At 49.2% G+C, this 21,195-nt stretch overlaps 1 protein-coding gene across 12 annotated transcripts in view; it reads right to left on the bottom strand.

Annotated features, from left to right (window-relative positions):
* The window catches only part of RALGPS1 (Ral GEF with PH domain and SH3 binding motif 1), a 300,991-nt gene that overhangs the window by 210,629 nt on the left and 69,167 nt on the right, over positions 1-21,195 (bottom strand). For 7 of the 12 annotated variants that reach the window (XM_018055789.1, XM_018055792.1, XM_018055788.1 and 4 more), the window contains exon 6: positions 6,320-6,412. The exons of the other annotated variants lie outside the window; for them this stretch is intronic. In XM_018055789.1, the coding sequence (XP_017911278.1) occupies positions 6,320-6,412 (93 nt within the window). The remainder of the gene's footprint in view (positions 1-6,319; positions 6,413-21,195) is intronic. 12 annotated transcript variants of the gene reach the window in all.

The raw sequence follows: 21,195 nt of genomic DNA, 5'->3' as shown, positions 1-21,195 counted from the left end.
CACGAGGTGGCGACGCAGTGAACCCAGCCTCCCCGTCAGGGGCTCCTCTGCTGTGCTACAGTCTAGCCTCATACACAGGCAACGTCCTTTTCTTGTGTGAGAGCAGGTCACTTACACCTGCTAGAGGGCTGTGTGTGGAGAAAAGGAGGAGGCTGGCCGGGGAGGAAGGCACTCGAGGGCCTCTGCAGGGCCCAGAAGCCCTCGCCAGACAGACCACAGAGAGGGAAAGAGTTGCTGGGGACAAACGGGTGCCTTCTGCGGAACCGGGGTGCGTGTTCAGGGTAGGGGTCACTGACTGAATAGAAGGAATCCGCTTTTTCAGCTTCTATGCATTTCGATAGAGCCACGCGTTCACAGTCGCTACTGTTTCGTCAAGTCCTCAGACTACCGTCTGCTGAGCAAACATGTAGACTGAGGGTCGGGAAGATGATGCAAAGCTTTCCAGCCCCAGGGCTCTGCGGCTCGGCACAATCGGAACCAGCTGTCCAGGCAGGGCAGCAGCCAAGTGCAGCCCTGTGGACCGCCTCCAGTCCATGTGACGGGGAAAGGGCCCCGTGAGCAGAGCACGGAGAGCCGCCCGCAGCGCAGCCGCCCGGATCCCGGGCCAGTCACGAGGCCCAGGGGCCACACGTTCACCTCCCACTCTCACCCTGGGGACTGCGCTCAACCCCCTTTCTCCATAGTCTTGGGAAATATTTTTCCCAGATAACATCATTCAGATGTTCTCTTTTTAAAAAGAATGCAGTTTGGTGTTTTTTTTTTTTTGATCAGGGACCTAGCACGTGTTCACTACAGAAAACTTAAACAACACAGAAAGCCCAGAGAAAAGACCTTGAGTCACCCATCAGCCTAACACCCAGAGAACCCAGAATTTACATTCGGTTAATAGTAATGCCAGAAACAACAGCCAGCTTCACTGAACGCTTACTAAGGGCCAGGCACCACGTCAAGTGTTTTACGTACACGTGTCCATTGTTACTGAATTCTCACAACAACCCTGCAGATGGATACTATGACTGCCCCATTTTACAGATGGAGGAAACGAAAGTTTAGTCAGAGGAGTTAAGCGGTTTGCTGAGATCCACTTATGTGGTCGATGTGAGCGCCAAGATTCAAACCCGAGTCTGCAGGTCTCAGGAGCCTGACCTTCCTGGCATCAGAGGGCGTCTGTCTCCAGAACAGGGACCCCTGCCCACTCCCAGGGCAGGAGGAGGAGGAGGGCTGCACACAGGCACACACACTCACCCTCTCAATGACATTCACACTGTAGGTGTGGTTCTGTCCTTCCTACCGCACCATTACAGACATGTTCTCATGTCTGCCCACTCTCCTTTCATAGGATTCCTCATACACACATGACATCTCCTAAAAGCAATTCATCACATCTGTGTCCTTTTGTTTTCCCAGCTCCAGGAGGACATTTCAGTCTGTCATTTAATTCTCCTTCGGTTTTCTGCAAGAGCTGGTCCGCTGCTCACTGTTTCCACTGCAATTTAAATCTGGTAATCGCGTTCACCACTACCCCTGCCCCCACGCCCCCGCCGCCCCCGCATAATTCAACCGTTCTTCATCTGGATCTCTGCAAACTGCGGTTGTCCACGACACTACCAGGAACACAAGATGAAATTTCTGGGAGTACCTGCTTCACGGGGAGGGCAGGCTCTGACCTAGCCCTCGCACGGCCTTCTATTTTTTGGCCAACCCAAACTTTTCTATGTCTGGTGAGTATGCTAAACACCACGTCGGAAACTGGAAAAGTGAACTCAGAAGTTCCAGGGCCATGTGATTTTACCAGTGGGTCTGATCAGACTTCATCATTAGATGTTTAAGTAACACCTAATTCTTATGCTAAATAATTTATTCCAGAGCACAAAAGGTGATGAAAAGAGGCACCAAACCCAAACACCAATCAGAACAAGCGGGAAAAAAAAAATCACGCAACATGGCCCGGTGGGTTTGTCTGAAAAAACGTAAGGCACTTGCCTGGTGGTAGAGTGAATAGGAATCCGCCTGCCAATGCAGGGGACACAGGTTCCAACTCTGGTCGGGGAAGATTCCACGTGCCTCGGAACAAATAAGCCCATGAGCCAGCCACAACTCCTGGAGCCCGTGCCCTAGAGCCTGTGCTCCTCAGTACGAGAAGCCCCCACTCGCCACAACTAGAGAAAGCCCCTGTGCAGCAATGAAGACCCGGAGCAGCCAAATAAATACACAATTTTTAAATGTAAGGATAAGCTATATATTATGAAAACTATTAACATAATAATAGCATATCAATAAATCAGAGAAGGAAAAGGGTCACTTTCCTCTCAGGTACTGAAAAGTAACTAGCAAAATGCAACATTTGTTTGGGGTTTTTAAAAAGAAAAATAGAACTGAGAAGCTCAGTAATATCGATCTCAAACCAAGAGCCGTCTATATGTAACATAACAGGAGGAGAACTGCAGCAGCGGTCCCAGCCTCTTCGGAACTGGGGACCAGCTTCAGGGAAGATGGCTTTTCCACAGCCTCAGTGGAGAGAGGATTTGGGGACAATTCAAGCACATGACATTCATTGTGCACTTTATTTCTACTATTATTACATCAGCTCCACCTCGGATCAACGGGCATGAGATCCCAGAGGCTGGGGACCCCTACACACAGGAATCTGAATTACAGGTACAAACGACAGGTGGGTACAGCCTTTCTCAACAAGGTTCCTTACCTGAACTGCACAACACAGAAAATGATGTGAGTGACTTTCTTAATTCTCCTAAGACTAGCACACTTGCATACACAGTGGACCTTCAGGAACAAGGCTTAATTCTCTCATGGACCCCTCGCTGAAAAAAAGCCTATACCCCAGTGCTGGCCAACAGCAATATAATGCAAGCCGTGTGTTTTAAATTTTTTAATAGCCATGTTTAAAGAAGAAGAAAAAAGGTGAAATTACTTTCAACTGTTTTATTTAACTCAACATATCAAAATATTATCTTTTCAACCTGTAATCAATGTAAAATATATAAAATTGTGCATGAGATAGTTTACATTCTTTTGTACTAAGTCTCTGAAATCTGGTCTGTTTTCCACACTTACAGAACACCTCAGTTTGGACCAGCCACGTGTCAAGTGTCCAATAGCCACATGTGGCCAGCATCTTGGACAACAGAGCTCTAACCAAGATACAAAGGCAAGACCCTGAAATATGAGAAAGAATTACCGAACTGGAGAGGTCAGGCAGGACAACCGAAGATAAACCCAGAAGCCCCATCAGCAGGGCTGGGGCCGGCGGGGAGCCAAGGCAGTCAGTCGAGGACCAGGGAGGAAGGTTAGCCTGGGGAGAGCAGGAAGACAGACCAGGAGAGGCACCCACTCATGACTGATCTGAAGTAGCGGGTTCCTCGTGACCCTGCTGCTGAAGCTCTGTCCCCACCTCCACTCCCCTGCCCCCACAAAGGGAGGTGAGCTTGTCACTGCACTAACAGATGAGGGCAATCAAGCAGATGGAAAGAAATATGTTCAAAAAAGATGGAGAAAGACATGTGCCATTCACATTGTGATTTCACGTTTTCACGGGGACTTCCTAAGCCAGGAATCCTGGGTTCTGATCTCAGCTGTGCCCTGAGCGCCCTCTGAGACTTTGGGCCAGTCCTTCCCAGTAAGGGGGCCCAGCGTCCCGTCTGTAAAACACAGTGGCCCTCCATGGTCCTTAAGGTCCTCCCAGCTCTCCCATTCTACGAGCCTGCGAGAAGCAGAGGTCACACGTGTAGCTTAATACAAAAACACGATTAAGTAATAGCTGGCCCTGGAGCCCACGGGACAGCAGCAGTTTTCTTCCCCAGTGTTTTGAGAGGCGCGGAGAGGCTGAGCCTGAGACACAGTCAGGAAGGGGCGGGGGCTCTGGGGCACGCGCTGCTCCTAAGGGATGGGGTGGACTCGACAGCCCGGGGAGGCGGAGGAAGGTGGGGGCAGACGAACAGAGAAAACACAACTGAAGTTCCTGAAAGAGGGCCAGGAAGGGAAAAGAGCGGAGGGGAGAACGGAGGAGGACAGAGGGGAGGAGAGGAACGGAGGAGAGGGGAGGAAGAAGGAAAGAAAAGGGGAGAAAAGAGAGAAGAAAGAAATGCATCCAAAGGTGTTCGAGGTTGAATCCAGTGGACTGGGGTCAGGGAGGGGAGAGGGCGCCCTGGTGGAGCAGGGCAGGGAGGGAGGGGTGTGGGGAGCCCCGAAGGGGCAGCCTGCTGTCCAGGGCGTGGGAGAGGAGCTCGGGGAGAGAAGCGGCGGCCGCTCACGTGGCGCGTCCCACAGGCTCTCGGTGTGCCCCACAACAGAGGCCTCTGAAGGTCCGCACATCAGGAGCAGACACGACCGGCTGGTCAGATGTCAAAGAAGCAGCACTGGCCACCCTACACCAGGGACCCGTTCGGGGAGGCTGAGACCCACACCGCGTGCCCCTCAGCACACCAGCCAGGAGGAGGGCACAGTAGGAGGACAGGGAGACAGCCGACCGCCAGCCCCACGGCTCCTGCTCCTTCTGCGAGGCGAGCAGACAAACCAGTCCTGTCCCCGCGCTGAGAATAACAATAACGATGAGACTAAAATGATAGCAGCAGCAGCTAACAGCTTACTGCAGCCCAGGCAAGGCTAAACACTACTGAACTGAACTGAATCTGTTAACAAGGGCATCTACCAGGAAGGGCTATTATTTTGCCCCCAGTTTACACACAAGTAAAATTGAGATTCAGGAAGAATAGTTCATTTGCTTAAGGTCCCACAGCAAATAAATGACAAAAACGGGATTCAAACTCAGGTTTGTGTGACTCTAAAACCTAATCTCTTAACCACTATGCTTTCAGCCCGGTCAAGCATTATTGCCAAGGTTTTTCACCAACATCTTGAATAACACTGTGCCTGCCAGGTGGATGGCACTGTAGGGGTTAAGAGTGAGCAAAAGGGTGAAGGAAGAGAGCCACAAGGCACTGCGTGTTTCCCGCACCTCAGGCGCTAAACAGTGTGCCTGCGGCTACTTTATTGTGCGAGTCTCAAAGCCAGACCACGAAGTAGGTTTCACTATTCCAGTTTTACGGATGACAAAACTGAGGCTCACAGAGATGAAGTCAGGCATGCAAGTTTATTCAGTTGGTAAATGGCAGACACCACAGCCTGGGCTCTTAATACAGAAAGGCCTCAGAGGTGGGTTTGAGGTATGAGGTAAGCTGAAGAAAGCTGAGCGCCGAAGAATTGATGCTTTTGAACTGTGGTGTTGGAGAAGACTCTTGAGAGTCCCTTGGACTGCAAGGAGATCCAACCAGTCCATTCTGAAGGAGATCAGCCCTGGGATTTCTTTGGAGGGAATGATTCTAAAGCTGAAACTCCAGTACTTTGGCCACCTCATGCGAAGAGTTGACTCATTGGAAAAGACTCTGATGCTGGGAGGGATTGGGGGCAGGAGGAGAAGGGAATGACAGAGGATGAGATGGCTGGATGGCATCACGGACTCGATGGACGTGAGTCTGAGTGAACTCCGGGAGTTGGTGATGGACAGGGAGGCCTGGCGTGCTGCAGTCCATGGGGTCGCAAAGAGTCGGACACGACTGAGCGACTGAACTGAACTGAACTGAACTGAACCAGACAAGGGGCCTAGGAGTGGACGACTTCACTCAGAAAAGGCTGACCTCGCCAGGGGGTGGGGGTGGGGAGGCAGCTGTAGAGAACGCGAGGCGGGAGGCTGCACAGGGTCTCCAGGCTGTCCCGCCCTAAGGACATCCCCTGACCCCAGCACCGTGCATCAGGCCTGACTTCCGCTGGAGCTGCAGGAGGGGGCCACACGGTGTCTCCAGTCATCAAAGTCACCGTTTCATTCAGTGTGGCACACTGAGTCTCCTCTGCCACCTCCCAGGAACTCGCTTTTTGATGGCACCGTGAAGTCCCCGCTCAGAGCAGGATTTCTGGAAACAACGAGAGACTCCCAATAGACCCCAGTGGTGGTTCCGCAGCTGGACCCACCACAGGAGTGAGGCGGGTTTGACGTGGGAACGGTCTGACGGCGACCAGAGACGGCCAGTGAGTGGGGACCGGGAGGAACGGCTTTCAGAGAAGCTGTTTCCTCTCCTGAGAAGCTGAAACAAGAACCGCCTTTCACATGTTTGATCTATACGAGGATACTTGCTGGAATTAGAAGTGTGAGGAAGCCTTTCACACTCTGGAGCCAACAGCCTCTGAGGTGTGAAACCACCTTTTGTAGGACGGGGAGTAAGGCCATGGCTTTCTTTGATCCCCGCCTCGGGCCTGGCCACCCCTCAACTCTTGTCTGCAGCCCCATCTCACCAGGAACACTAACCTGGTAGTCTCCACCAGGGCCTCCCCTGTCTGTGCCAGGCTCTGTGCGAGGCTTGGGGGCTCGGAGGGTGGACGCAGCACTTGCCTCCTGCACCTGCCAATGGAGCAGACTGGTATTCATTCAGAACATGCTGCTAAGTGCCTGAGGACAAGTGCAGGGTGAGCCAAGGAAGTAATGGGGGGCTTCACAGACAAGGAGAGGGGGCCTGGCACTGAGCCAGGGCACTGGGACAGGAGGGCATGGAGGGCAGCCTGTTGGGCAGTGAACAGTCAGTGCCCGGGCCTGGCGATGCATCCGAGGGCCTGAGAGGCAGTGGGGGCAGGGGGAGCAGACAGTGGGTGCAGGGGGAGCAGACAGTGGGTGGGGTGGGCTGGACAGGAAGGGATAAACCAGGTCTCATGGGGCCTGTAGACTTGGGAAACCAGTGGACATCTTGAAGACACTCAGGGAGGTGGTTAGAGATTTAAAAACTGCAGGGTGGGTGACAGAGCAGGATGGGGCAGAAGGGGGTATGGAGATGTCCCCGAGGAGTAGGTGAGAAGGAGGCAAGAGGGCAGCCTACCTGGGAGGTGACTCTGGGGACTGAGAGAGGTGGAAGGAGGGGGGACAGGGCTCGGGGACTGCCTAGGAGCAGAGAACATGAGAGAGAGGAGTCACCGATGACTTCTTGAAAGAAGCACAGCTCTGCCTACAGAACCAAGTCCTAAGAGCCCTGGGCATGGTGTCTGAGGCTCCACGATGGGACCACCCCATTCTCTAGTCTAATTTTGCATGGCGCCCTTCCCCTCTCCTTTGCTCTGGCCGACCGAATCTGCTCACTGGCCCCTGTACATGGCCATGTTCTTCCCAACCACCTTACCAGGTCCAAGCTGCTCCCTCCGCCTGAAACGCCCTCTCTTCTGGTCCTCTGTCCAGACCACAGCCATCTCTCCAGGCCGTGAACAAGCAAGACCCTCTGGGGGTGCCGTGTCTGTGCCCCGGCTACACGCATCAGCCCCCTGCCCAGATGGTGCTCAGTCTGTTCTCGTTAGTGTGGCCCTTGAGTCGCTTTGACTGCAAGGAGATCCAACCAGTCCATCCTAAAGGAAATCAGTGCTGAATATTCTCTGGAAGGACTGATGCTGAAGCTGACACTCCAATACTTTGGCCACCTGATGCAAAGAACTGACTTATTGGAAAAGACCCTGATGCTGGGAAAGATTGAAGGCGGGAGGAAAAGGGGACGTCAGAGGATGCAATGGTTGGATGGCATCGCCAACTCCGATGGACATGAGTTTGGGTAAACTCCAGGAGGTGGTGACAGACAGGGAGGCCTGGTGTGCTCCAGTCCATGGGGTTGCAAAGAGTCGGACACGACTGAGCGGCTGAACTGAACTGAACTGAACGGAACTGCCACTATGTACACGGATTCCTTTCTTTCCCCTCTAGATCTCCTCACTCATCTCGAGTCCCCTGAACACCAGGCAGGGAGCCTCATACATGGTACATGCCAGTCAGTATGTGCCGGACAACTGAATGGTAAGCAGGGAACCGCCGTCCCCAGCAGACCCAGGAATGCCTGCTCAAGCCACAAGATCGCCTGGAAGAACATCTCCGGTAACTACATTCAAATCCACAGCTCCACTCGGAGACCTCACAGTGGCCCCCTCGTGCATCCACCTTCCTCCAGATGCCACTCAGACTCCAGGAGCCACCTGTAGCGTGACTTCAAATACGCAGCCAAGCCAGCTAGGTGTTGCTCTGATTGCCTGCACGCCAGAGGGCCGCGGCTCAGAGCCTCTCACAGCCTCACAATCACCTCAAGGGTGATTCCCCTGGGGCCTAAAGTGGCCTGTGTTGGGGGGAGGTGGCGGTAGGGAGGGGCGGGCCACAGTCGGAGCCCCGAGTGCCCCAGGTCCACGAGGAGGGTCAGCAGCTGAGGAGGGGTGCTGTGCTCTGTAGAGGGGCACAGGGTTAGAGACAGATGACCAAATCCAGCCGCACACAGAAGTGTCTGGGCATTACATTTTGAGAGGCTTTCCCTCTCCAAAAAGTTTATCCACAATGCAGAAGAGGAAAAGGGGAAAAAACAAGAGATCACAACTCATTTTACGAGCCGTTTTCATCCAAGAATCTCATATTTTCCACTGAAGGAAAAGCCAGCCTACATCTAGAGTCAAGCTTTTCAAGACCTACACTCAAGAGAAAGAAATGCTCTCCAGCCGTAAATTAAAGGCCAGCTTTAAACTCTCACTTCCCCAGAGAGCCAGCGCTTCAGAGCCCTTCACGCCCTGCAGGCGGGCCCTGACTGTCCACCTGTCTAGTCAGAAGGCAAGCAACCCAGGCTATTTGTAATGACAAGCAAACACTAATGAATTTTGGGGCATGTCTGGTGCCTGCGTTTATAGTCCATAAAATCATCTGGCTTCTTCTCACCCATGCTGACATGCCAATGAGGCAACCCCAAATATTTACAGGCAGGAAGGGGCTGCCAGGACCACTCTGTGAGAGGGGGCCCAGGGTACAGGGGACTGCCTCTAACCTCCCCATTACATATAAACCTATATTCATGCTCTGACACTCAGCCTCAATCTTGGCATGCAAAATCCTATTAAACACTATGTACTATTAAACACTATGTTTTTTTTAAACATTAGTCTGTCTTAATTGCATATAGGTAACAACTTAGTCAGAAGTGACCAAAATGGCTTTTCTTTTAATATCAGCCAGATATAAATCAAGGATTTAAAATGCAGTTAAGATTTTTCCAGTCAGGTATATAATTTGTCTAATACACACTACTGAATTCTAAGTGTCTGGAGGAAAATTACTTCCATAAAAAATAGGCAGTCGGTCTGGGGGCACCACGCATATTCCCAGCCCCCAGGGCAGACCCCTCAGTGCCCATCTAAGGCAGAGCCCCTTTCCTGGCAACACCGCAGTGACCACCCAGGGGGAAGGGACCGCGGAGGTTCTGGGACTCCTTCCACCCCGAGGAGGTCTCGGGGAGTCGCCACATAACCCAGATGGCCCAGACTGGCCCCTGGCTGTCTGAGTCCTCCAGAGGCCGGCTTTCATCCCCGAAGGAGACACACATCACCAACCACAGGAAGAGTTACTAACATGCAGAGTGAGCTCCTACATAAGGAGATCTTTCTTAACCTCAAATAGCTATGCAGCGTTCACTTCTTAATGGCCAAGTGTCCCACATCTGACCTAAGCCATGTGCAAATAAAGGTTGTCTGAACATGGGCTGTCTGAGGGCATCAATGTGCAGAAGCCATTGCTCATTTAACCGCCCCCCCCCCATAGGCCCTCACTACCCCCCCACCACCCCCCTCAACCCCAGGCTCCATTCAGAAGCCTGCACAGTACAAACAGCAAAGGCGCTGACTGGAGCAGACAGGGTCTCAGAGCCAGAAGGTCCCCAAGAGGCAGGCGATGTATTAGGACAAGGGGACACTGAGGACACTGGTTCCCTGTTACTCACACGTTGGGGTGTCCGCCCTGCTCTTGACCATCCCCACCTCTCTGGGAACTGCATCGTGCCTGCAACCTCATCACAGGGGCAGTCACCTTGAATGACATGAACCTGACCTCCATTGGGCCATTAATAATTCCCTGTGTATGAATTTGGGCTCTAGGTGGAGGGAGAGGGAAAAGAGGCAGCCTGCAGCCTGCAGTCATCCTGTGCATCCCGACCTCTTCCACCGCTCCCCGACCAACCCAGGAGTCACGGAGAGAGGGATCTGAGGGAGGATGGAGGAGACAGGACAGACAGGGGTCTGGTCAGGCTTCCAAGCCTGGATTCCAGCTCTTCTCCGCTTCCGGGTTCCAGGAGATACCCCCTAAGGCTTATGGCAAATTCCCCTTTTTACTGGCAAACTCACCTTTGTCAAGCTGGCTTGTGCTGTTTTCTGATACTTGAAACTAAAAACATCACCTGGTCTCCCACTGTTCTGTTCTCACAGCCCAGCAGCCTGGGTGGCCTCAATGAAGAAAAGGTGAGGAAGCGGGCGGGGCGGGGTGGGGCAGAGGTGGGGGTTGTATGGCCTGACAGGGGCAAGTCTCAGAAAGCCCCTTTCTCGTGGAAACCGATCAAACAGGAGGCCAGGGACCTCCTTGGGAGAGTCAGGAGCCAGGAACCAGAGGCCAGGGACCTAGTTTCTGGTTCCCAGGGAGTCTGGACTCTGCTGACCTTCCCGATGTGTGGCTTTGCTTCCTGCTTCCCTCCAGAAGGGTCACAGAGCTAAGGTCAACGGAGTCAGGGCTGTAAGCTAATACCCCAGAAGTGGGGAGGGTGGAGGTGAAGAGAGCATCCCATCGCACAGGCCTCCAGGGTGATTTGTGTCCCAGGGTGTGGAGTTTTCAGGAAGGGAAAGCTAGACTGGGCTCAGAAGTTCAGGGACTCAGAGTAGTGAAGTGAAATTTCCTGAGGCCACAGAGCAGCAAGCATGAGGCCAGTTCAAACCAGGTGGGCCATACACCAACCTCCATGGTATCAGCTCCACCCCTTCAGGAGATTTCACCTGCCAGCCCTCCTTTCCTGGGGCCAAGAGCAAAGCAGCATTTGTGACTCTCAATAAAAAGAAGAAGGAAATTGTACCTCTTCTCCCATTCCCACTAGAGGGGCTACTTACAGTCTCGGTCCTCAAAGAAGGGTGGGCCTACGGGATGGAGGTACCCTGTCTGACTGAGAACCTCCGTGGACCTGAGGTTGCACACTGGGTTTCAGGCACTGGGGATCTGAACTGTTCTGTGCAGTGAAGGGACATGGATGGTCCTGGGAGGGGAACAAAGAGCTGGAAAGTGGCTGGGATCAGCTGAGGGCCCACAGCGATGGGGCAGCTGATGGGTATTTTAGAGAGTGTGATGACTACAGCACCTGTTAAAGTTGTTAGTGTGGCTCCCAAGGTTCCCTTTCCAGGAAGGCTTATGGCTCCCTAGCATTCTGCGCGCAGATTCTTCAGGCAGGGGGTATCTGCAGAACTGTTGCCCCATCACTGGCTCAGGGCAGAACTGATGTATATGTTGGGAATAAGCCTCCTGGGACTATACACAGATCTGAAGAGAAAGACCTGGCCTTCCTAAATCTACAGGGCTGGGATTCAAGATTCAAGACAGGTTTGCATCCATCTCAGAGAGACATCTGGGTGACTGTGATAATGACAACTATTTAAACAAAAAGAGGGACTTCCCTGGTGGTCCAGTGGTTAAGAATCTGCCTGCCAACGCAGAGGACATGGGTTCGATCCCTGTCCAGGAAGAGCCCACATGCCTCGAGGCAACTAAGCCCATGTGCCACAGCTACTGAGCCTACGCCCTAGGGTCCAGGATCCACACTACTGAAGCCCGTGCACTTAAAGCCCGTGCTTCGCAACAGGAGGACCACCGCGATGAGCAGCCTGAGCACTGCAACGAAGAGCAGCCCCCGCGTGCTGCAACTAGAGAAAGCCCGCAAGCAGCAAAGGAGACCTGGTGCAACCAGAAAGTAATCAGTTAATTAAACCAAAAAAAAAAGAGGAAGAGGAGGAACACCAGCAGCAGCCACCTGCTGGGCATAGCTGTTGTTGCAGTCAGAGTGCTAAGTAAGGACTCAAATGCATCACACAAATCCTCCCAATAGCCCTAGGAAGGGGCTTTGACCATCATTGCCAGTTTACAGATGCAAAAACAAAAGTCTAAAGGTGTTGAGGAACCTGCCCAAATCCACACAGCTGGTTTGTGATGGAGCGGGATCTCAGTTCTGTCTGAACCATACCTCACGCAATTAACCAGTAGGCCACACAGTCGCCCCAGAGTTAGGTGCTTGAGCCCTGACTCTTGCGCTTCCTTTCTGGAAGGTTCTAGGCAACCAGGGATCCTATCTGAGCTGCACCCTCCTCTGGCGTTCTGGCTGACACTAGGGCCACGTCTCTCAAGGCTGCCCCTTCGGGTGTTTCCTTTTCCCAGCTCCCACCAACTGTCCCAACTTCCAGGGACACTTTGACTCCTAATGAGTCTCCAAGGGCAAGTCAGCCTTCAACATCCCTCCACAAGCCTAGGGGTCCTCCTCGAGGCAGGACCATGACCAGCAGCTCCTGGAATCTAGAATCTGCCAGAGGGCATGCAGATTAGTCCCCAGAAGAGCCCAACTTAGACCTTCTGAGAAAGAAGTGATCTAATTTTGCCTTGTCATGCTCCTGGCGCCAGACATCTCCTATGGATGTCTCATAAGCTCCCCAAATGCAACACCCACAAAACCAAATTCCCCAAGTGCCCACCCTACCCTGTTATCCACGTCCTCTGCCAGCCACTCAGGTGCCCAGAGGCTGCGTGAGCCAGCCACGTGGGAGATTTCTTTCAGTGCCCTGTCCCCCCTGGCCTGGTCTCTCACCTTGGGCCTTGGTGCAAGCTGCCCCCTCTGTCAGGAACATTCCTCCTTCTCCCTAGCACCTGACACCGCCACCTCGTGCCCCAGGTTTACGCACCACTTATACACCATTTGCTCAGACCAGTCTCCCTGAGCCCCCGCACCACCCTAAGCCAAGCTGGATGCTCCTTCTAAGCCTCCTATGGAGGAAGCCATGCCCCTAACAGGAGCCCAGACTGCTCTGTGTGCAGGCGCTTGGCGACTTCTCCGTCTTCCCTCCCTATTCCATCGGCACTGCACGGGAATAGCGCCTAAGAACCTGGCTTGTTCACCTCTGTGCGTCTGGATCCTGCGGGGGAGTCCGGCCAGAGGAGGTGCCGAATAACTAACTGCTGACTGAGTAAGTGGCATCCAGGAGCAACCCACGGGAAGTAAAGTGATTTGACCAAAAAAAACCAAAAACGAGTGTTCCATTTCTGAGTGGCGGCTCAACTCTGAGCACAGCAGGTCTCAGTCAGTGAGTCGATGACAATGTACTCAACAGGAACTACGTGACCAGCACCACGCCAAGCATCTGAGGGACCAAGATACATGAGGCTTGCGTTTCAGGGTCCTTTGGAATCTAATGAAAACTACAGGCCCCCTCCTCAGTGAAATGAGAGTCACAAAATTATGTGAAATTTTATACACTATTTTTTAATTAAATTTAAATGAAAAAAAAAATCTGATTTTCAGGGATCATTTCCCTTATTTTTTCCAAGCCAAAAAAAAACATAAAAATTAACACCAACTTCCTGAAAAGAATTAAAAGAAATCCAAACTGTGCCAATAAGACTGCCCCATGGATCCTGCTGCAGTCCGGTTTCAGTGAGGCAATCACCTGGAGTCAGCGTGCGGCCCCTTGAACCAGACCACCTGCATTCAAATCTGACTCTATCACTGGCCAGACCTGGGACTCTGGGCAGACCAATTAATCTCTCTGGCCTCTCATTTGAAAATAAAGATCATAAAAGTGCCTTCCTCCTGTGACTGTTAGTGAATGACACACGGCCAGCTCTCGGTAACTAGAGTTATAGATATCATTACTGAACACAAGAAATACACACCCACCACACACGATGCTCCTTGAGACATGACACCCTGATGCTCTTGAGGCTCTTGATGTCTTGGTTTACCAACAGATGCTGAACCCTGACTCCCAGGGGAAGGCAGTGGCACCAGACAGTCACTCTCGAGGCCCACAGATGAGAGTCAGCCAGCGTTCGATGTCAAGGACCAGCACTGTTCTCCAAGAGCTGGCTGACTGAATCAATGCTGCATCGCTTTCTTCTCTCTCAACCCACTGAGTAAAGCAATGTCGCTGTCTCCTTCACCGACGGGTGGCCCCCAAGGAAGCACTTTTGAGGCCAGACTTCCCTTTCTTTCCAGGGAGAAGTGCAGAGCTCTAGGCTGCTCCAGATTTCTGCTGCTGAGGGCTTAGTGTGACTCTGCCACTCCCGGGCTACACGAACATTCCCCCCTACCCCGGCTGTAGGAAGGCCACAGACTCATCCAGCCCAGTCTCCTTTTCTAGAGGGCAGCATGGCCAACACGGCCCCACTTTCCAGAAACATCTCTAATGGAGAATTAAACAGGTCTACCTCATTCACAAGGCCAAAAATATCTAGCAAGTAAGCCAAGTCATGAATAAATTCCTCTTTCTCTGTTGTGTGTGTTTTCCTTTACTTTCAAAGGAAAAAAATAGTAGAACTTCAAGTACTCCAAGACCTGCCGTTCGCAGAGCCAGCAAACTCCTGGGCAGTAGAAGTCGCTCTGCGTTCTGCTCCATTTCATAGCGAAACCTCCTGAGGAGGCAGTAACCCAAGGCCCCAGCGCCGATGAAACTGCAGGCTTTCAAAGCAGGCTTTCAGAACCATCGCAGCCTTTGACATCAACACACACTGGCACTGAACAGCCCAGCCACAGGGGCAGGTGGGCCTTCTTGCTTCATCAAAGCTACAAAACCAGATGTGTTGCCAGACAAAGCAGATGCTTCATCCATACACAGATAGCCTTGACATTCCTTTCAGTCAAAATTTAGCTTGGCAAGGGAACTGTTTGCCATTTGTGAAGACTTGGAAGTTTCTCAAAGAGGTCTGCAATATAAGAATTCTTCTTGGATGCTGACCACACGCAGGTAACAGGCTGCAACAGGAGCTGGCTGCTCTGAGACTATCATCAGCAGTTTGTGTGATGAATTTCAAAGAAAACAAAAACAAAACACGGCAAAGTTATGGATTTCTTCCGTGACCTACTTAAAAATACCAGAAGATGGGTCAGCTATCCTAGAAATGATATCATCTGACACAAGAACTGCTTGAATCTCCTTCCTCTGCCCTGAGCCACAGCTCAGATCAGCCAGGTCCAGGGTATGCAGCTCCACCCGGCTCTCTCCTGTCGCCCTGACTTATCTTGCATGGCAATGCAATAAGCAGTCCTGAAGGGTATTTCAAAACAAGGCTTTTGTGTTGCAGTAAGTCTGAGTTTTGGAGAATGTCCAGCCTTTCCAAGGCAAGACTTCTTCTCCTCCAGAAGGTCTCCCCTCCCCCAGGCACCTTTGGAGGTGGGTGCTCCACCCCTTTTGAAGTGTCATGTGATCACTGACAAGGGTCCCATCCCTGCAGCCTCCACCTCTGGTTATGAAAGGAAGACCAAAGAATCTAAGCTTCACTGCTCTCTTTTGGTTTGACTTTTTTTTTTTTCACTTAAGCTAGGATCATTGCTAACACAAACAGACATACAGTACAGTAATCAAAAGGTAAAGTACACTTTCATAAATTCCTTTCAAAGGAAAAATATTAGGTAACATAACATAGTTGGCTTAAAGCTCAACATTCAGAAAACGAAGATCATGGCACCTGGTCACATCACTTCATGGCAAATAGATGGGGAAACACTGGAAACAGTGTCAGACTTTATTTTGGGGGGCTCCAAAATTACTGCAGATGGTGACTGCAGCCATGAAATTAAAAGACACTTACTCCTTGGAAGACAAGTTATGACCAACCTAGATAGCATATTCAAAAGCAGAGACATTACTTTGCCAATAAGGGTCTGTCTAGTCAAAGCTATGGTTTTTCCAGTGGTCATGTACAGATGTGAGAGTTGGATTGTGAAGAAAGCTGAGCACCGAAGAATTGATGCTTTTGAACTGTGGTGTTGGAGAAGACTCTTGAGGGTCCCCTGGACTGCAAGGAGATCCAACCAGTCCATTCTGAAGGAGATCAGCCCTGGGATTTCTTTGGAAGGAATGATGCTAAAGCTGAAACTCCAGTACTTTGGCCACCTCATGCAAAGAGCTGACTCACTGGAAAAGACTCTGATGCTGGGAGGGATTGGGGGCAGGAGGAGAAGGGGACGACAGAGGATGAGATGGCTGGATGGCGTCACTGACTCGATGGACGTGAGTCTGAGTGAACTCCGGGAGTTGGTGATGGACAGGGAGGCCCGGCGTGCTACGATTCACGGGGTCACAAAGAGTCGGACACCACTGAGCGACTGAACTGAACTGAACATAGTGACAATGAAAACTGTCATTACCCAGAAGCACACATCCCACGCCAACCTACACACTTTTGGAGTAGAATGATACCTTAATATGACTTGAGAAAAATATCTATTTTCTGCAGAAGACAATTTTTAAAATAAAAAATAATCTTCAAAATAAAGAAAGAGAGTTTTGATTCTGTTTGTGACAAAGTAAGGGCTTCCCATGTGGCTCAGTGGTAAAGAATCTGTTTGTCAAGGCAGGAGATGCAGGTTCGACTCCTGGATTGAAAAGATCCCCTGGAGTGTGAAATGGCAAGCCATTCCAGTATTCCTGACTAAAAAAATCCCATGGACAGAGGAGCCTGGTGGGCTGTAGTCCACGGGGTTGCAAAGTCAAACAGGGTGAGCACAGAAACACTTTTATTTCTTCTTTTCATGACAAAGTAACTAATATCAGATTAACCAGGCTCCTCTGTCCATGGGATTTTCCAGGCAATAGTACTGGAGTGGATTGCCATTTCCTTCTCCAAGATTAAGCATAAAAATTGGATAAAATAATAGCAACAAAATCATGGCTATGTAACCATCTCAGAGAGCAACCAAAGCAGCTAGGATTTGAGGACCCAAGATCCCAGAAGGAAGGGAAATGCCCTGAGGGGAGCTCTGCATTAACTGTTATTGCATCCTCTGATGATACCAAGTGTCAGCAAAGGTGCGGAACAACTAGCCTCCTCCCACTGATGGGAATGTGCAACACTTTTGAAAACAGTTGGACAGTACCTAGTAAGTGAGCATATACATTCCTTATGACCAAGCAATTCCAGTTCTGCAAATTATATTCAAGAGAGAGGGTGTTTATTTCCAGCGAAAGACAAGTTCAAAGATCTTTTGCGGTAGCACTATTCATAAAAGCCCCAACCTGGAAACAACCAGGAAAGGACAAATAAAGATCCATCAACACTGAAAAGGACAAATAAAAGTAAATCTATACATAAATGGATGGAATATGATACAAGGATGAAAAAGGATAAAGCTCCTGTTACACACAGCATGATAAATCTCATGCATGTAATGTCAAGTAAAAACAGACAAAAAGTACACACAATACGTCAATCTTTAAGGAAATCAACCCTGAATATTCACTGGAAGGACTGATTCTGAAGCTAAAGATCCAGTTCTCTGGCCACCTGCTGTGAAGAGCCAACTCACTGGAGAAAGACCTTGATGCGGTGAAAGACTGAAGGCAGGAGGAGAAGGGGACGACAGAGGATGAGATGACTGGATGGCATCACTGACTCGATGGACATGAGTTGGAGCAAACTCCAGGAGATGGTGAAGGACAGGGAAGCCTGGCCTGCTGCGGTCCATGGGGTCACAGTCAGACACGACTGAGCGACTAAACAACAACAAATACACAATATGCTTCCATTTATATAAAATTCAACAATAAACGTAGGGCTTCCCCGGCGGTCCAGCGGTGAAGACTCCATGCTCCCAATGCAGGGGGGCACAGGTTTGATGCCTAGTCAGGGAACTAAGATCCCACATGCTGCATGGTGTGGCCAAATAAATAAACAAGTTTTTTAGAAAAACCAAAACAGGCAAACTACTGGTAGTGACAGAAGTTAGAATAGTGGCCATAACTTGGGTCTGGAGGTAGGCTTCTGGGGAGCTTTCATGTTTTGTATCTTAATCCAGCGGCAGCTACATAGTTTGCTACTTTGTAAAAATGCACTGAGCGGCACCTTTCAGACTTGTGCATTTTATGTACTTCTAAAAATCTCTTTAAAAGATAACTGACTGGACTTCCCTGGTAGTGCAGTGGTAAAGAATCTGCTTGCCAATGCAGGGCACATGGATTCAGTCCCTGGTCTGAGAAAATCCCACTTGCATGGAGCAACTAAGCCCGAGCTCTGCGACTTCCGAAACCCAAGTGCTCTAGAGCCTGTGCTCTGAAACAAGAGACGTCACAGCAGTAAGAAGCCTACACACTGCAACCAGGAGTAGTCCCTGCACGCAACTAGAGAAAGCCCCCTAACAGCAATGTAGACCCAGCAAGCGAAAAATAAATAAAACATTTTTAAATATAATGGCTTCAAAGTGAAGAGGAACTAAAAAGCCTCTTGATGAAAGTGAAAGAGGTGAGTGAAAAAGTTGCCTTAAAGCTCAACATTCAGAAAACGAAGATCATGGCATCTGGTCCCATCACTTCATGACAAATAGATGGGGAAACAGTGGAAACAGTGTCAGACTTTATTTTTGGGGGCTCCAAAATCACTGCAGATGGTGATTGCATCCATGAAATTAAAAGACGCTTACTCCTTGGAAGACAAGTTATGATCAACCTAGACAGCATATTCAAAAGCAGAGACATTACTTTGCCGACTAAGGTCTGTCTAGTCAAGGCTATGGTTTTTCCAGTAGTCATGCCAAAAATTGATGCTTTTGAACTGTGGTGTTGGAGAAGACTCTTGAGAGTCCCTTGGAATGCAAGGAGATCCAACCAGTCCATTCTGAAGGAGATCAGCCCTGGGATTTCTTTGGAAGGAATGATGCTGAAGCTGAAACTCCAGTACTTTGGCCACCTCATGCGAAGAGTTGACTCATTGGAAAAGATCGTGATGCTGGGAGGGATTGGGGGCAGGAGGAGAAGGGGACGACAGAGGATGAGATGGCTGGATGGCATCACTGACTCGATGGACATGGGTCTGGGTGAACTCTGGGAGTTGGTGATGGACAGGGAGGCCTGGCATGCTGTGATTCATGGGGTCGCAAAGAGTTGGACACGACTGAGCGACTGAACTGAACTGAACAGGTAATTATTTAATGCAAATACAAGAAAAATGTCTTGAGACTATTACATATGTAGAAGTAAAATGCGTGACAATACTACAAAGAACGGGGGAGAAGTAAATAGAAGTACACTATTGTAAAATTCTTATGCGTGAGTCCCACTCTTTATGACCCCATGGATTGTAGCCCACCAGGCTCCTCTGTCCATGGGATTCTCTAGGCAAGAGTACTGGAGTGGGTAGCCATTCCCTTTTTCAGGGAATCTTCCTGACCAGGGATCAAACCTGGATCTCTTCCATTGCAGGCAGATTCTTTACAGTCTGAGCCACCAGGAAAGCCTGAAGTTCTTATATATGAAATGATATATTATCGCTTGAAAGTGAACAGTTTTATGTTAAAGATGTATATTATACACCCTAAACCAACCACTAAAATCAATTATAGTTAGCCGATAAAAGAGATTGTAGTCCATGGGGTTGCAAAGAGTCTGACATGACTGAGCGACTGAACTGAACTGAATAAAAGAGAGTAAGTGAAATCATGGAATATGTTCAATTACTTAAAAAGAAATCAGAAGAAAAGGAAGAATAGATTTAAATCCAAGCATATCAATAATCACATTTAATATAGTCTAAGTACCCAAATAAAAGGCAGGCTTGGTCCGACTGGATAAAAAAGCAGTATTCAATTATACGCTTCTCACAACAAATGCACTTTAAATATAAAGGCACAATAGGTTGAAAATAACAAGATTAAAAGTATACATCATGCTCTCTTAGTCTGTTCAGGGTGTTATAACAAAAATACCACAAATAGAATGGCTTATAAATAAGAAATTTATTTCTCACAGTTCTGAAGGCCAGGAAGTCCAATTTTAAGTTGACTGAGATTTATGTTATGGCATAAAATATAGTTAGTCTTGATAAAGTTCTGAGTGAATGGGGGAAAAAAAGGTGTATTCTGCAGCTTCTGCATGGAGCAGCCTATGAATGTAACTGAGGTAAGTGGGTTAATAGCATTATTGGAGTCATCTATTTCTAACTGATTTTCTACTTGTTTGTTCTCTTGATTATTGACAGAGAGGAGAGGATATGCTGGTAGACCTGGTGTCTGGTAAGGGCCCACTCACTTCCTGGCTCACAGACAGCGCCTTTCCACTGTGTCCTCACATGCTGGCGAGGATAAGCTAGCTCTCTGGGGTCTCTTTTAGTAGGGCACTAATGCCAGTCGTCAGGGATCTGCCCAAAGGCCCCAGGTTCTAATTCCATCATCATGGGCGTGTGAATTTCAACATGTGAATTTGGGAGGTTCAGTCAGACCCATGGCACATGCTAACACTGGTCAAGAGAAAGACGGCTATATTATCAAACAAAGTGGATTTCAGAGCAAAGAAGAGTTCCAGACGAAGGTAGGTCATTTCATAATGATGAAGGATAAATTCAACAAGAAGACGTAACAGTTGTAAAGGCTTACGCAGCTAATACTAGAATTTCAAAATGCATTAAAGCAAAATTAATAGAATTAAGAGAGAAATCATTATATAATGGGAGATTTCAATACTCTTCTCTCAATAATCAAGAGAACAAATAAGTAGAAAATTTGTTAGAATACAGATGACTTCAATAATACTATTAACCCACTTACATCAATAGAATGCTTTAGGCAGAAACTCTAGAATATACTTTTTTTTCAAATTCACTCAAAACCTTACCAAGACTGACCATATTCTATGCCATAACATAAATCTCAGTCAATTTAAAATAATTTCAGACCATACAAAGTATGTTCTCTAACCACAACAGAAGCAGAAATCAATAGTATAAAATATCTAGTGAATCCCCAAATATTCAGAAATGAAATCACACATTTTTAAATAATTTATGGATCAAACAGAAATCAAAAGGAAAATTAGAAAACATTTTGAACTGAATGAAAATGAAAGCCCAAAATATCAAAATGTGTGGAATGAAGCTAAAGCAACACTTGAAAGGAAACTTACAGCACCAGATGCTTACATCAGAAACAAAGGGAAGTCTCAAATCACTGACCTCGGCTTCCACTTTAAGAAGCTAGAAGAGCAAATTAAACCCAAAGTAAGTGGAAGAAAGCAAATGAAAATGTAACAGGGTGGGAGGGAGGTCCAAGAGGGAGGAGACATATGTATACTTATAACTGATTCATGCTGTTGTATGGCAGAAACCAACAGGACATTGTAAAGCAATTA

Source organism: Capra hircus, chromosome 11, assembly GCF_001704415.2.
Source record: "Capra hircus breed San Clemente chromosome 11, ASM170441v1, whole genome shotgun sequence".
NCBI classification, from domain to species: domain Eukaryota; kingdom Metazoa; phylum Chordata; class Mammalia; order Artiodactyla; family Bovidae; genus Capra; species Capra hircus.
Note: the sequence above shows the minus strand (reverse complement) of the source record. Positions and strands in the feature narration are given on the sequence as shown.